General features: G+C 42.3%; 1 protein-coding gene across 1 annotated transcript; it reads right to left on the reverse strand.

The window, feature by feature from the left end:
• Positions 1-450: 450 nt before the first annotated feature.
• LOC146394264 (hatching enzyme 1.2-like) lies at positions 451-12843 on the reverse strand. Its single transcript, XM_084923432.1, has 10 exons — positions 12732-12843; positions 12451-12481; positions 12176-12241; positions 11880-12029; positions 10481-10598; positions 10170-10348; positions 8807-8888; positions 7930-8054; positions 973-1021; positions 451-660 (listed from the first exon to the last, which is right to left on the reverse strand). Exons 1-9 carry the CDS (start codon positions 12792-12794, stop codon positions 978-980), a joined length of 858 nt encoding a protein of 285 aa, XP_084779558.1. The 5' UTR covers positions 12795-12843; the 3' UTR covers positions 451-660; positions 973-977.
• Between the last annotated feature and the right edge of the window lie 2110 nt (positions 12844-14953).

Below are 14953 nucleotides of genomic sequence, written 5' to 3' on the forward strand. Positions count from 1 at the left end.
AGTACAGCGTACATAACACATTTGATTGATGATTGATGGTTGATTTATTTAAACTAATATAATCATCCTGCTGCAACCAGGTTTCTGTAAGTCAGAGTAAATCAATTTGTTGATCAATTATTAATTCTTATACTAACAGAGAGCAAACCCCCAAGTTAGCAGTTCAGTCAACAGTAAAGCAACATGGAGCGAAGGCGGTGTGCATTTCACTTACTCTTTTGACTAGTCTTACTCTTACTTTGAGAAGAGTAATACTGGGAAAATAATATTGTGTTTTTCTCACTGAAAACCATTTCCACTCTGTTTGACTGTTACTTAAGTAGATTAACCTTTGGTTTTATATCTTTTTGTCAGGAAAATACTAGTACAAGACTTAGTTCATATCTTTACTTGTTAAATGTGTATTTTTGACCTGTAGACTTGTAGGATTTGTGGAATAAAGAAACAAACTTACTAGAAATTAAAATGAATGTTTTTTTTTTATTCATTTTTTAGTATTTCATACAGCTGACTAGCAATTACACAAGCGTGATTGGGATTAAGTCAATGGACAGGTGAAAAGTATAGACATTTTCATTTCTCATTTTAAAAAAGCTATTTCAGGCAAATTTGAAAAGCATAAAATTCAAGCTGCATCAATCTCTCCCATCTCTTGGTTTTCTGTGGAAACAGAAAGAAGATGTTATACATATGTAGTGTCTGCACAAAAAAATCACAAACACAGGCTGTAAATTGAGGAGATGTGTTCTTCTGGTGTTCTGGTTTATATGCCTTTCACTCATCCCAGCTACGTGCTTCTGACCCTGATCAATTAAAATATATGACATTTCATTGTTTTTTGTTTTAAACAAAATGTTTCCACTAAAGTTATCCTGACAAAGCTTTAATTGGTAAAATAAATGTATAGGAACATGATTTTCTAGTTATAATGAAGTAAACAAAATTCGAAAACATCCAAGCTTATTTACTTACTTTTTCTAGAACAACTTGTTCCTTTGCACAGGTATGGGCACATTTGAGCCTGTCAAACAACAAACAGGGAAATCTTTAAATGCTGCTGCATTTCTTTAAGACACCACATGAACATCTGAGTTTGATGAACAGTTTGATGTACTATATCTATGTTGGTGTTTACTAGTCTCCATGATTATTCTGTGAAACTAGTGGAGGTAGAAAAGTAAGCCGGGGCCTGAGCAGATAGGTTGAAAGAATTTAAGGTCTTCAGCACACAAAGCAGATAATTAAATAAGCATGCTCTCATGGTTATGATATTCTGAAGCATATTATTATCTATAGACAATAATACCAAACAGAAATTGCTTCCTCTTCCCTCCATTTTGCATCACCCAATTTCAGTTTTGTGTACATATTTGATCTTCAAACACTTTTTACCGCAGTGACGTTGGTTTTTCTGCTTGTTTGTTAACAGGATTCCAGGTTTTTGTGCTTGTCCCAACTTTTTCTATTTATATAATGATTATTTGAGGAGGAGACAGCTTCATAGTACAGTTACATTTTGTTTGAATTTTGAAAACCTCTCAACCTTTAAGCAAAAATGGGTGCAGTAGTAGGTTTGGAAACTAAAGGTGGTGCAGAAAAACGGCAAGTAGACTGGCACTTATACAGTGTTTTTGTGCTCTAATTGAGCACTCAAAATTCTTATTAGCCAGTCGCACAAACATTCATGTAAATGCTCTTTCCTATACTTAAGTACCAGACACACATTTGCACAAATTTATCAATAGCGACTCAGAGTTCAGTATGAAGAGAGAGAGAGGAACAGAGAGAGAGAGGAACAGAGAGAGAGAGAGAGAGGAACAGAGAGAGAGAGAGAGGAACAGAGAGGGAGAGAGAGAGAGGAACAGAGAGGGAGAGAGAGAGAGGAACAGAGAGAGAGAGAGGAACAGAGAGAGGAATAGAGAGAGAGAGAGAGGAACAGAGAGGGAGAGAGAGAGAGGAACAGAGAGAGAGGGAGGAACAGAGAGAGGAATAGAGAGAGAGAGAGAGGAACAGAGAGAGGAACAGAGAGAGAGAGAGGAACAGAGAGAGAGAGGAACAGAGAGAGAGAGAGGAACAGAGAGAGAGAGGAACAGAGAGAGAGAGAGAGAGGAACAGAGAGGGAGAGAGAGAGAGGAACAGAGAGAGAGAGAGGAACAGAGAGAGGAACAGAGAGAGAGAGAGAGGAACAGAGAGGGAGAGAGAGAGAGGAACAGAGAGAGAGAGAGGAACAGAGAGAGGAATAGAGAGAGAGAGAGAGGAACAGAGAGAGGAACAGAGAGAGAGAGGAACAGAGAGAGAGAGAGGAACAGAGAGAGGAACAGAGAGAGAGAGGAACAGAGAGAGAGAGAGGAACAGAGAGAGGAACAGAGAGAGAGAGGAACAGAGAGAGAGAGGAACAGAGAGAGGAATAGAGAGAGAGAGAGAGAGAGAGGAACAGAGAGAGAGAGAGAGGAACAGAGAGAGGAATAGAGAGAGAGAGAGAGAGGAATAGAGAGGGAGAGAGAGAGAGGAACAGAGAGAGAGAGAGGAACAGAGAGAGGAATAGAGAGAGAGAGGAACAGAGAGAGAGAGAGGAACAGAGAGAGGAACAGAGAGAGAGAGGAACAGAGAGAGGAATAGAGAGAGAGAGAGAGAGGAACAGAGAGAGAGAGAGAGGAACAGAGAGAGGAATAGAGAGAGAGAGGAACAGAGAGAGGAATAGAGAGAGAGAGAGAGAGGAACAGAGAGAGAGAGAGAGGAACAGAGAGAGGAATAGAGAGAGAGAGAGAGAGGAATAGAGAGAGAGAGAGAGGAACAGAGAGAGGAACAGAGAGGGAGAGAGAGGAACAGAGAGAGAGAGGAACAGAGAGAGGAACAGAGAGAGAGAGAGAGGAACAGAGAGAGAGAGAGAGGAACAGAGAGAGAGAGAGAGGAACAGAGAGAGGAATAGAGAGAGAGAGAGGAACAGAGAGAGGAACAGAGAGAGAGAGAGAGGAACAGAGAGAGAGAGAGAGGAACAGAGAGAGGAATAGAGAGAGAGAGAGGAACAGAGAGAGAGAGAGAGGAACAGAGAGAGAGAGAGAGGAACAGAGAGAGGAATAGAGAGAGAGAGAGAGAGGAACAGAGAGAGAGAGAGAGGAACAGAGAGAGAGAGAGGAACAGAGAGAGAGAGGAACAGAGAGAGAGAGGAACAGAGAGAGGAATAGAGAGAGAGAGAGAGGAACAGAGAGAGGAATAGAGAGAGGAATAGAGAGAGAGAGAGAGGAACAGAGAGAGAGAGAGAGGAACAGAGAGAGAGAGGAACAGAGAGAGAGAGGAACAGAGAGAGGAACAGAGAGAGAGAGAGGAACAGAGAGAGGAACAGAGAGAGAGAGGAACAGAGAGAGGAACAGAGAGAGAGAGAGGAACAGAGAGAGAGAGGAACAGAGAGAGGAATAGAGAGAGAGAGAGAGAGGAACAGAGAGAGAGAGAGAGGAACAGAGAGAGGAATAGAGAGAGAGAGAGAGAGGAATAGAGAGAGAGAGAGAGGAACAGAGAGAGGAACAGAGAGGGAGAGAGAGGAACAGAGAGAGGAACAGAGAGAGGAATAGAGAGAGAGAGAGAGAGGAACAGAGAGAGGAACAGAGAGGGAGAGAGAGGAACAGAGAGAGGAACAGAGAGAGGAACAGAGAGAGAGAGAGAGGAACAGAGAGAGGAACAGAGAGGGAGAGAGAGGAACAGAGAGAGGAACAGAGAGAGGAACAGAGAGAGAGAGAGAGGAACAGAGAGAGAGAGAGGAACAGAGAGAGGAACAGAGAGAGAGAGAGGAACAGAGAGAGAGAGGAACAGAGAGAGGAATAGAGAGAGAGAGAGAGAGGAACAGAGAGAGAGAGAGAGGAACAGAGAGAGGAATAGAGAGAGAGAGGAACAGAGAGAGGAATAGAGAGAGAGAGAGAGAGGAACAGAGAGAGGAATAGAGAGAGAGAGAGAGAGGAACAGAGAGAGAGAGAGAGGAACAGAGAGAGGAATAGAGAGAGAGAGGAACAGAGAGAGGAATAGAGAGAGAGAGAGAGAGGAACAGAGAGAGAGAGAGAGGAACAGAGAGAGGAATAGAGAGAGAGAGAGAGGAATAGAGAGAGAGAGAGAGGAACAGAGAGAGGAACAGAGAGGGAGAGAGAGGAACAGAGAGAGAGAGAGAGGAACAGAGAGAGGAACAGAGAGAGGAATAGAGAGAGAGAGAGGAACAGAGAGAGAGAGAGAGGAACAGAGAGAGAGAGAGAGGAACAGAGAGAGGAATAGAGAGAGAGAGAGAGAGGAACAGAGAGAGAGAGAGGAACAGAGAGAGGAACAGAGAGAGAGAGAGGAACAGAGAGAGGAATAGAGAGAGAGAGAGAGAGGAACAGAGAGAGAGAGAGAGGAACAGAGAGAGGAATAGAGAGAGAGAGAGAGAGGAACAGAGAGAGGAATAGAGAGAGAGAGAGAGAGGAACAGAGAGAGAGAGAGAGGAACAGAGAGAGGAACAGAGAGAGAGAGAGAGGAACAGAGAGAGAGAGAGAGGAACAGAGAGAGGAACAGAGAGAGAGAGAGAGAGGAACAGAGAGAGGAATAGAGAGAGAGAGAGAGAGGAATAGAGAGAGAGAGAGAGGAACAGAGAGGGAGAGAGAGGAACAGAGAGAGAGAGAGAGGAACAGAGAGAGGAACAGAGAGAGGAATAGAGAGAGAGAGAGGAACAGAGAGAGAGAGAGAGGAACAGAGAGAGAGAGAGAGGAACAGAGAGAGGAACAGAGAGAGAGAGAGAGGAACAGAGAGAGGAATAGAGAGAGAGAGAGAGAGGAACAGAGAGAGAGAGAGGAACAGAGAGAGAGAGGAACAGAGAGAGGAACAGAGAGAGGAATAGAGAGAGAGAGAGAGGAACAGAGAGAGGAATAGAGAGAGGAATAGAGAGAGAGAGAGAGGAACAGAGAGAGGAACAGAGAGAGGAATAGAGAGAGAGAGAGAGGAACAGAGAGAGAGAGAGAGGAATAGAGAGAGAGAGAGAGGAACAGAGAGAGGAACAGAGAGAGGAATAGAGAGAGAGAGAGAGAGGAATAGAGAGAGAGAGAGAGGAACAGAGAGGGAGAGAGAGGAACAGAGAGAGAGAGGAACAGAGAGAGAGAGAGAGGAACAGAGAGAGGAACAGAGAGAGAGAGGAACAGAGAGAGAGAGGAACAGAGAGGGAGAGAGAGGAACAGAGAGAGAGAGGAACAGAGAGAGGAACAGAGAGAGAGAGAGAGGAACAGAGAGAGGAATAGAGAGAGAGAGAGAGAGAGGAACAGAGAGAGAGAGAGAGGAACAGAGAGAGAGAGAGGAACAGAGAGAGAGAGGAACAGAGAGAGAGAGGAACAGAGAGGGAGAGAGAGGAACAGAGAGAGAGAGGAACAGAGAGAGGAACAGAGAGAGAGAGAGAGGAACAGAGAGAGGAATAGAGAGAGAGAGAGAGAGAGGAACAGAGAGAGAGAGAGAGGAACAGAGAGAGAGAGAGGAACAGAGAGAGAGAGGAACAGAGAGAGGAACAGAGAGAGGAATAGAGAGAGAGAGAGAGGAACAGAGAGAGGAATAGAGAGAGAGAGAGGAACAGAGAGAGAGAGAGAGGAACAGAGAGAGAGAGGAACAGAGAGAGAGAGGAACAGAGAGAGGAACAGAGAGAGAGAGAGGAACAGAGAGAGGAACAGAGAGAGAGAGGAACAGAGAGAGAGAGAGGAACAGAGAGAGGAACAGAGAGAGAGAGAGGAACAGAGAGAGAGAGGAACAGAGAGAGAGAGAGAGGAACAGAGAGAGGAATAGAGAGAGAGAGAGAGAGGAATAGAGAGAGAGAGAGAGGAACAGAGAGAGGAACAGAGAGGGAGAGAGAGGAACAGAGAGAGAGAGAGGAACAGAGAGAGGAACAGAGAGAGGAATAGAGAGAGAGAGAGGAACAGAGAGAGAGAGAGAGGAACAGAGAGAGAGAGAGAGGAACAGAGAGAGGAATAGAGAGAGAGAGAGAGAGGAACAGAGAGAGAGAGAGAGGAACAGAGAGAGAGAGAGGAACAGAGAGAGAGAGGAACAGAGAGAGAGAGGAACAGAGAGAGAGAGAGGAACAGAGAGAGAGAGAGGAACAGAGAGAGAGAGGAACAGAGAGAGAGAGGAACAGAGAGAGGAATAGAGAGAGAGAGAGAGGAACAGAGAGAGGAATAGAGAGAGAGAGAGAGAGGAACAGAGAGAGAGAGGAACAGAGAGAGAGAGAGGAACAGAGAGAGAGAGAGGAACAGCGAGAGAGAGGAACAGAGAGAGAGAGAGGAACAGAGAGAGAGAGAGAGGAACAGAGAGAGAGAGAGGGAACAAGAGCAGGTGAGACACACGTGTTAGTCACATGGTTGTTTACCAAAACTCATCAGAACATGTATCTCGTACCTAGTGTTTCTTTTTAGATACCATTTGTTACTTTTCAAATTCTATATTTATTAAGTTTTGCAGGCTTGTTTGCACAACAAGGATAAATAATTATATAAACGTTTCTGAATCTAAATAGTGGACTTTGGTAGAATTAAAAAATAAGTGTAGTGCAGGTCTATGATGATTTTTAGTGCTGCTATCATCTAGTTCTGATTCTGGTTCTGTCTTGGTTAAGTCCTCAGTAGTCCTGATTTTGAACTGTTGTAGTCCTGTTTTAATTCCGGATCAGTTCTGGGTCTGGTTGAATTGGGGTTTAGTCCTCGTGTCTTGATACAGCCCGACTTTGTTCTGCCCTGCTGCTTAATTAAAAAAATAGCTTAAGGTGTCCTGCATATGTGATTTTTTTTTCCTATATGAAGTCATTCTTTTTTGAACAAAACTCAAAACAGAGCCTAATAATCTTTCAGTCATTTCTACCCTCACTTAATTTCCTTAAATTCCTGTGTGAGAGCCGAGCAGCTCTCACACAGTGGCTCAGCTATGCTCCAATCCCTCCATACTGTGACCAATCACATGCGAGGATATAGGATAATATCATTATGTGAAAAACAGAGAGGGTGAGAGACGGATTAGGCGGTCTTGACTACAAGTCTCACCAATGGGTCTACTCCAGGGCTTGTTCCAGTGGGACATGCCCAGAACACCTCACCCAGGAGGCATCCTTGTCAGATGCCCGAACAACCTCAACTGGCTTCTTCCAATGTGGAGGAGCAGCGGCTCTACTCTGAACCCCTCCCGGATGGCTGAAATCCTCACCCTATCTCTAGGGTAGAGGGCAGCCACCCTTTGGAGAAAGCTAATTTCTGACGCTTGTATCCACAATCTCATTCTTTCTGTCACTAACCAAAGCTCGTGACCATAGGTGAGAGCAGGGACATAAATCCACCAGTAAATCGAGAGCCTCAGACTTGGATGTTCTAACTCTAATTCCTGTCTGTTCACACTCTGGTGCTAACCACTCCAAACAAAATCAAACAAAATTGGTGTCAATCAATTGTGCTACATTTCTGCTGGTTTGTGCTACAAAAATTTTCGTTTGTGCCGCTATCATTTTAAAGATATTATTTAAAGTTTTTAGAGAACTCACACATGCACTGATAAACACAGTCCCACCCACATTCCAAGGATTCCCTCTATAAACCACCACTGTGCAATAACTATTTATATGTAAATACTGTCCAAATGTATATAGTGCTGCAGAAACTGAAACTCACGTCCTGCAACCTCCATCCGGTCGCAGCAGATGGCTGCCATGACCTCTGTTTACTTGTTTATAAGACAGGAGGGAGGTCTTTACCTTACAATATAAAGTGCTTTGAGGCAACTGTTGTTGTGATTTGACGCTATAAAAATAAAATTGAATTGAATTAAACTAATTGAATTTAGAGTGGAGTAGCCAAGAACTGAACCACTGACCTTCCAACTGTTAATCCAGCTTCCTTTTTTCTTTATAAAAAAGGAAAAGAAACAAAAAGAAACGAAAAGAAACGAGGTACATACTGCAGGTATAAAGGCGATTCACTCGAAGGATGTCATTGGCACTCATCTCTGTAGCTCTGCCAATGGCTACATTCTCATCGGGTATGGGAACGATGGTTGGCTCCCTGTCTCTTGAGAAGGCAAACCTGGGGTGCAAACACACAGTAGTAAGGCAAATTGTGATCGTAGTCTCAAACAACTGTCATTATAACAACTACAAAGAGAAGGCTAAAAACATGAAATTATAATATGGGCTTCAGCTTGAGCAATATAGCAGGGAAAGGTCAGTCAAGAGGATTATCTACCTAATTATTACCTAATTGACTCTGCCAAACAGAGTCCTTATTGCCATTTCAAACATTTAACAGAATGGGATATAAATGTTTCAAGGTTTATCATCTGCCCAAAAAGAGCCCAAAGGCAAAGTACTGCACGCCATTATTGTCCATCATGTAGTATTTGCTAGTTAGGCAGCAAGCTAGCACTCTGTGATGAGCTAATGTGGCTTTTGTCTATAAATGTGTGCATTGTAGGCTTCTCGTGTGTTGAGTATCAATTATTTTGTTAGCAGCTGCAATATTACTGATAATAAACTTATCATCATTATTATTGTTATTATTATTATTGTTATAGCACTCAATGTGTAAACAGTCTCATAGGTTTACCACAGCTTTAAAATATACTGGTTTGAATTACTGGTTTTCTCAATGGCCAGTGTGGTAAGAAAAGTTGATTACAACACACATGTAGACAAGATGTAGAAAATTAAAATCTGTTTCTTGAAAATGAAAGGACTGAAGACAGATAAAACTGTGTCAAATAAAACTGTGTTATTATGACATCATTTTTAAATAAATATACATTTGAAGCATGTTCAGGGAGTGAACTGATATCTTACCTTCCGTAGTGCATAACAGAGTTGTAGTCATAGGGAGTATCAAGGTTCCTTGTGTTGATTTTCCTAAAGTTATGCTCCATCCCTGTGGGGGTTCAAACAACTCAGTCAATGTTTGTCTCTTACTCCAGGTTGAGCATTAAAATGTCACAAAAGTTCAGTTCACCCTACAGTTGTGTGAGAGCACCAGGGTAACTTTTTTCCTTTGCACAAAAACAAAGAAATCTATTGATTTGTGTCCATGGACACAAGATCTTTCCAGCTTTAAAGAGAGAGCTCTACATATGGACATGGGAGGGCTGGGAGAGTTGTAAGTCATTTCACCTTGCGGTTCCACATAGTGATTTGTGCATTTATTTTGATGCTACTTTTACACTTAAGAGGTGTGACTTCTTTTGCTGCTGACTTCCATTTTGAATAGTTTTTGGCTATGTTAACCCTTTCACGCATGGTGGTTGCTACAGTTTACAGCTATTTAAAGGCTGTGTTCTTGTATTTGTGTCACTGCTGATGGTATACTTGCAAAATAAACCACTACATTAGACACTGATGTGTCACACCCACTGGTCGTTTAATGTTACAATAGATGTATGAAATGTTTCATTGTAATTTTATTATTTAACCCTGTCATGCATGAATTATGACAAACTCAATCAGGATTTATTTGTATTCATCTTTTCATGCCTAAAGATGAATAAAAATACTTAAGAAAAAAATCCTGATTGAGTTTGTCATAATTCATGCATGACAGGGTTAATATACAAAAACTACTCAGGTTTGGACAATAAAATTACTTGGTTAACTTTAATACTTTTTGTTAATAATCAATTCAATTCAATTTTATTTATACAGCACCAAAGCATAACAAGGCACTTTATATCGAAAGGTAGACCCTCCAATAATACATACAGAGAAAACCCAACAATCATATGACCCCCTATGAGCAAGCACTCTGGCGACAGTGGCTCAGGGAGGGGCGCCATCCGCCGTGACAGGTTGGGGTGAGTGAAGGAATGCAGGTCAAAAGACTAATATACAACACATGTACATACACTTTTTTTTTTTGAAAAGCACAGAGGAACAAAACATTCTTCCAATTCAAATAGATTAGTCTCAAAGTTCTGTTGACAATCAAAATAAATAAATAAAAGAATTCCACAGACAGATTTGATTATTTTGAATTTTTCACATTTGGCCCTACATTGTTTGTACTTTTGGTTGTTTGAAATATTCTAAAAAAAACATGATTATTGCTCTACTGTTGGTAAATGAACTGTCATTTATGTAGAAGTTTTTTCTGTCATCCTGACCACTTAAAGATTTTTTCTGGCTGATGGAAAAGGCTGTTGTTTGTAATGTGACCCACCTGGAATGACGTTCTCTAGCAAGATGCGTACATGTTGGTCTCTGTCTGAACGAGTCTGTTCATGGTCGAAGCCCAGGGCATGGAGCACCTCGTGTTGGACTATCTGGTGGAAAACACAGCCCTGGCGACTCAGTGACACTATCTGGCCACCCCCACGACGCCCAACAAAAGAGTAACACCTGAAAAAGAGCAGTAAATAAAATTTTTATGACAAACCAGTAAAACAGCTTCCTCACTCAGAACATCCTGTGTTAGATGAAAAGTTTGCCTGTAGAATTCAAGTATAAATGCCTACATTGTGTTGGACTTACCCATCACGAGACTGAATGTCCAGAAAGTCTCTTTCTCTGCTCTGGGGCCTAAAGCTGACGCACGTGGCTGCTTCAAATGACCTCAGACCTTGCTCGATGACGTCACGTTCCCTGCGGGCTTCACAGAGAAACATCGATTGTGGTTCTAGTTTGTTGTGGCATTATATTCAACTAAGACTGAGCACAATGCTGCTACTCCTGAGCAACTGCTTACTACTTACACTGGCCTATAAATCAATCAAATCTATGTTACTGCCTCAAAATCAGCTGATGTTTTTGTACAACTTTAATAAATTTATAGAAAGCATAAAAATATTCTTCATTATGTTGGCTTGAAGCTTGTAAAGATTGGTCATAATATTGAACCGCTTCCCCCCAGTATCTTTGATGTGGCATAACTAACAGAAATTTTCAGGGTAAAATACATCTGTCCCATTTTATCTACATATTTTAACTATAACTAACTTTGAGTGTTATTATATTGGGATATATCATAGGTTCAATAACAAAACACCCCCAGTGTAATGTCTGTGGCACTCTGGATGTTTTGTCAGGTAATTCCCTGGGGAAAACTTGTCAAAGTTAATCCCCCCCCCAAAAAAAAACTGGAAGTAGGTGTAAATTTTATTTGCAGTTTCCTCTAACTAGTTCCTGCATTTTAGAACCGAGAAAACAGCAATTTTATCTGCAACATTAAGGTCTTCAAAATTGGGACTGAATATCTTGTATCAGTCTCCATGCTAAGCTTTGGCAAAGCTTTATATATAATTTTATATTACATCCATCTGATATAGATTGATGTATATTCAGGTATTTTTTTTATATATATCGGAGGAAATTTATGTATAACTGACTAATTCCTTTTTTAATAAACTGTCCTTTTCAGTTTCCTTGGTAGTATTTTTAAACTCTTTGTATTCTCTGTACACAAAAACCTTTCTGTATGTCATTAAAATACTTGTTTAGTGTTTAGTCTTTTGACCAAACAGCTGTATTTGAAGCCCTGAGATGAGAACCCATTGATTTCTCTTTGTATTTAGAGGACACTAAAATGTGGAATCTCAGAGGGAAAAGGTTTGGGAAGCAGCTTTGCCCACTAATATATATATATATATATATATATATATATATATATATATATGTTCTTCCTCTACCCCCCCCCCCCCCCATTTTTGCACATGTCGAGGAGCGTGTCAGGCTACATTTCACTGTGTGTTATACTTGTATAACTATGCATGTGACAAATAAAGAACCTTGAACCTTGAACCTAATGGAAAAAAAACCAAACCCCAAAACAAACCCTACAGACGGAGAAAATCATTCTAATAGTTTTCAGTTAAACCTGAAAAATTTGCAGAAAGCTAAATAAAAAGGAATATTTCTATGTATCTAGACTTACAGTACTGGTTGGAGATTTGATAAGGTACAACAACTCTGCCATTGTTTTTAGGCCACAAACAGCCTCGAGCCGTACACGGATCAGCGTTCTGTAGACCTGTTGGCACTGCTATGTCTCCAAATATGACTAGAGGTTCATCCAAGTTCTTTCCTGTAAAGTATGGAAAGAAAAACGTATTTTCCGTGTACTTTCGATGGTTTCATTAACACATCAACTCAGTTTTTAAGGTTGGATGTTGTTACTAAAGCTGTATATTTACTACTGATGAATAGGAACTGAAGTGAAGCTGAACATACCAAGATTAGCATTAGCCTTCTCCAGCAGTGTCGAGATACTGAAATCATCATCCTCAGTGTTGTTTCCTGTTCAATATGAAGCACATATGTTTGACTGTTCTATAAGGACAAGTTCACATGTTACAACATCACAAAGACATGACAAGGTCAGCCAAATCTCATATGGACCAATTAAAATAAATAAATAAATGAATACAAATCAACATGAATAAGAGCATATCTCACATAGTGTGATGACATACAAGTGCTAAATGTAAAAAATAGCAAAGTCTTACCGGAGTTTTCAACACTTTTTTTAAAAGGTGCCTGTAATAAGATAAAAGGGTTTATAAGGACTAGTATTTGATTTGTTTGCAAGTTCAAAAATGCTTGAAGTTTAAAATTGCAAATTCCAATTTATACAATAAATTAATAAAATGAAAAACAGAAATATTCTCTTTTTGTTCTTATTTTTTGTTTTCAAGAAAGGTTGTATTCCATTTTAACAAAATAAAACATCTTGGTCAAATCAGAGACAGAGGAAATCTACGTCTGCATACTTAACTACAACGCTTACCTCTACAACAAAAGTGTGGGCGAAGCACAAGAACACGCTGAGCACAGCTGTCTGGAGGATCATGGCTGGTTACTGAAGAAGAGCAGCCGACTGAGAAAATACCTGCAGAAAACACAAGTGTTGGGCTTATATAGTTAGAAAGGCCAGCTGAGTTCTGTCCTAATATGGTATGCTGTTCAACCAGTACTCATTACTCAACTGGAAATGACAGTTGTTACTTAAACACGTCTGTTTCAACATATTATGAAATTAGACAAAAAGGCTGTTGCTGTCTTTATATTATGTCACAGTCCAAATATTATAGTTACCATCAATGTATTTAAATCTGTCAAACATGGTGGGGGAGTGTTATGGCACAGGCATGTATGTACGGCTGTTAGTGGCACTGGGTCAGTGTTTACTGATGATGTGATTGCTGATAGAAGTTATAGGGTGAATTCTTAAGTTTACAGCCTTATACTCTGCTAACATTTAGCCAACTGCTTCAAAACTCTCCTAGTGACTAACCAGAGCATGCTGTTCATTTTCTGAAGATGAAATTGGAACAGCCTGAAGACAATCTCAGGACAAAAACCAACCCCCCAGGCTGCAGGAGACTTGGGGTGGGTGAATGACCTAAATAAATATTTTAATAGGTTTGATCAAACACCCACCCCTCCCACAGCATCGTCCCCCCTGCTGCAATCTCCTTCATCTTCAGGGACTGCCTGTCCTTCATCTCAGGACTTCACACCTCTCAGCTTCACACCTCCCAGCTCCCAGTCATCACACCCACCCCCGGCTTCTGTGGACTCCAACATACACCCCCCTCCCCCAAAATCCACTCTTTCTATCTCAGCACTTCAAGTGAGGAATGAGCTTCGCAAGATCAAGGTGCAGAAGGCTGCAGGTCCAGATGCCGTCAGCTCCAGGCTCCTGAGATGCTGCGCAGATGAACTGTGTGGCATCCTAGGATATCTGTTCAACCTGAGCCTGTCACTGGGGAAAGTACCACAGCTGTGGAAGACCTCCTGTGTGGTACCGGTACCAAAGACCTCCCATCCCAAGGACCTCAGCAGCTACAGGCCGGTAGCCCTGATGAAGACCCTCGAGAGGTTGGTTCTTAACCATCTGCGCCCCCTGGTGAGGTCTTCATTGGATCCGCTGCAGTTTGCTTACCAGCCTGGCACTGGGGTGGAGGACGCCATCATCTACCTCCTGCACCGAGCTCTGACTCACCTGGAGAAGCCTGGAAGCACTGTGAGGATCATGTTCTTTGATTTCTCCAGTGCTTTCAACACCATCCAGCCACGACTTCTGAGAGACAAGCTGGAGCTATTGGGAGTGGACCACCACATGTCCCAGTGGATACTGGACTACCTCACAGAACGTCCACAGTATGTGAGGTCACAGGGCTGTGTCTCTGACACGCTGGTCTGCAGTACGGGGGCCCCACAGGGAACTGTGCTGGCACCGTTCCTCTTCACCCTCTACACTGCAGACTTCTCCATCAACTCCCCACGCTGCCACCTACAGACGTTCTCTGACTACTCTGCCACAGTCGGCCTCATCACAGGTGAGGACGACTCAGAGTGCAGACAGTGGACTCTGGACTTTGTAGACTGGTGTCAGCAGAACCACCTGCTGATCAACGCCGGGAAAACCAAGGAGTTGGTGGTGGACTTCCGGAGACACAGACCCACCACACTGACACCGGTGAACATTCAGGGAGTGGACATTGAGATAGTGGACTCGTATAGGTACCTGGGTGTTCACCTGAATAATAAACTGGACTGGAGCCACAACACTGATGCTCTTTACAGGAAGGGTCAGAGCAGACTCTACCTGCTGAGGCGGCTGAGGTCATTTGGAGTCCAGGGAGCGCTTTTAAAGACCTTCTATGACTCTGTGGTGGCATCTGTCATTTTTTACAGTGTGGTATGTTGGAGCAGCAGTTTATCGACTGAGAGGAAGAGGTTGGATAAACTCATCAGGAAGGCCAGCTCTGTTCTGGGATGCACCCTGGACCCAGTGCAGGTGGTGGGAGACAGAAGGACTCTGGCCAAAATAACACCTCTGATGGACAGAGTCTCCCACCCCATGCATGTAGATGTTGCTGAACTGCAGAGCTGCTTCAGTGACAGACTGCTGCATCCTCGATGCATGAAGGAGCGTTTCCGCAGGTCCTTCCTCCCTGCAGCTGTCAGACTGTACAATCAGAACTGCTCCCAACAAACACAGAT

Source organism: Perissodus microlepis, chromosome 1, assembly GCF_051167445.1.
Source record: "Perissodus microlepis isolate ML-2025 ecotype Zambia chromosome 1, ASM5116744v1, whole genome shotgun sequence".
NCBI lineage: Eukaryota > Metazoa > Chordata > Actinopteri > Cichliformes > Cichlidae > Perissodus > Perissodus microlepis.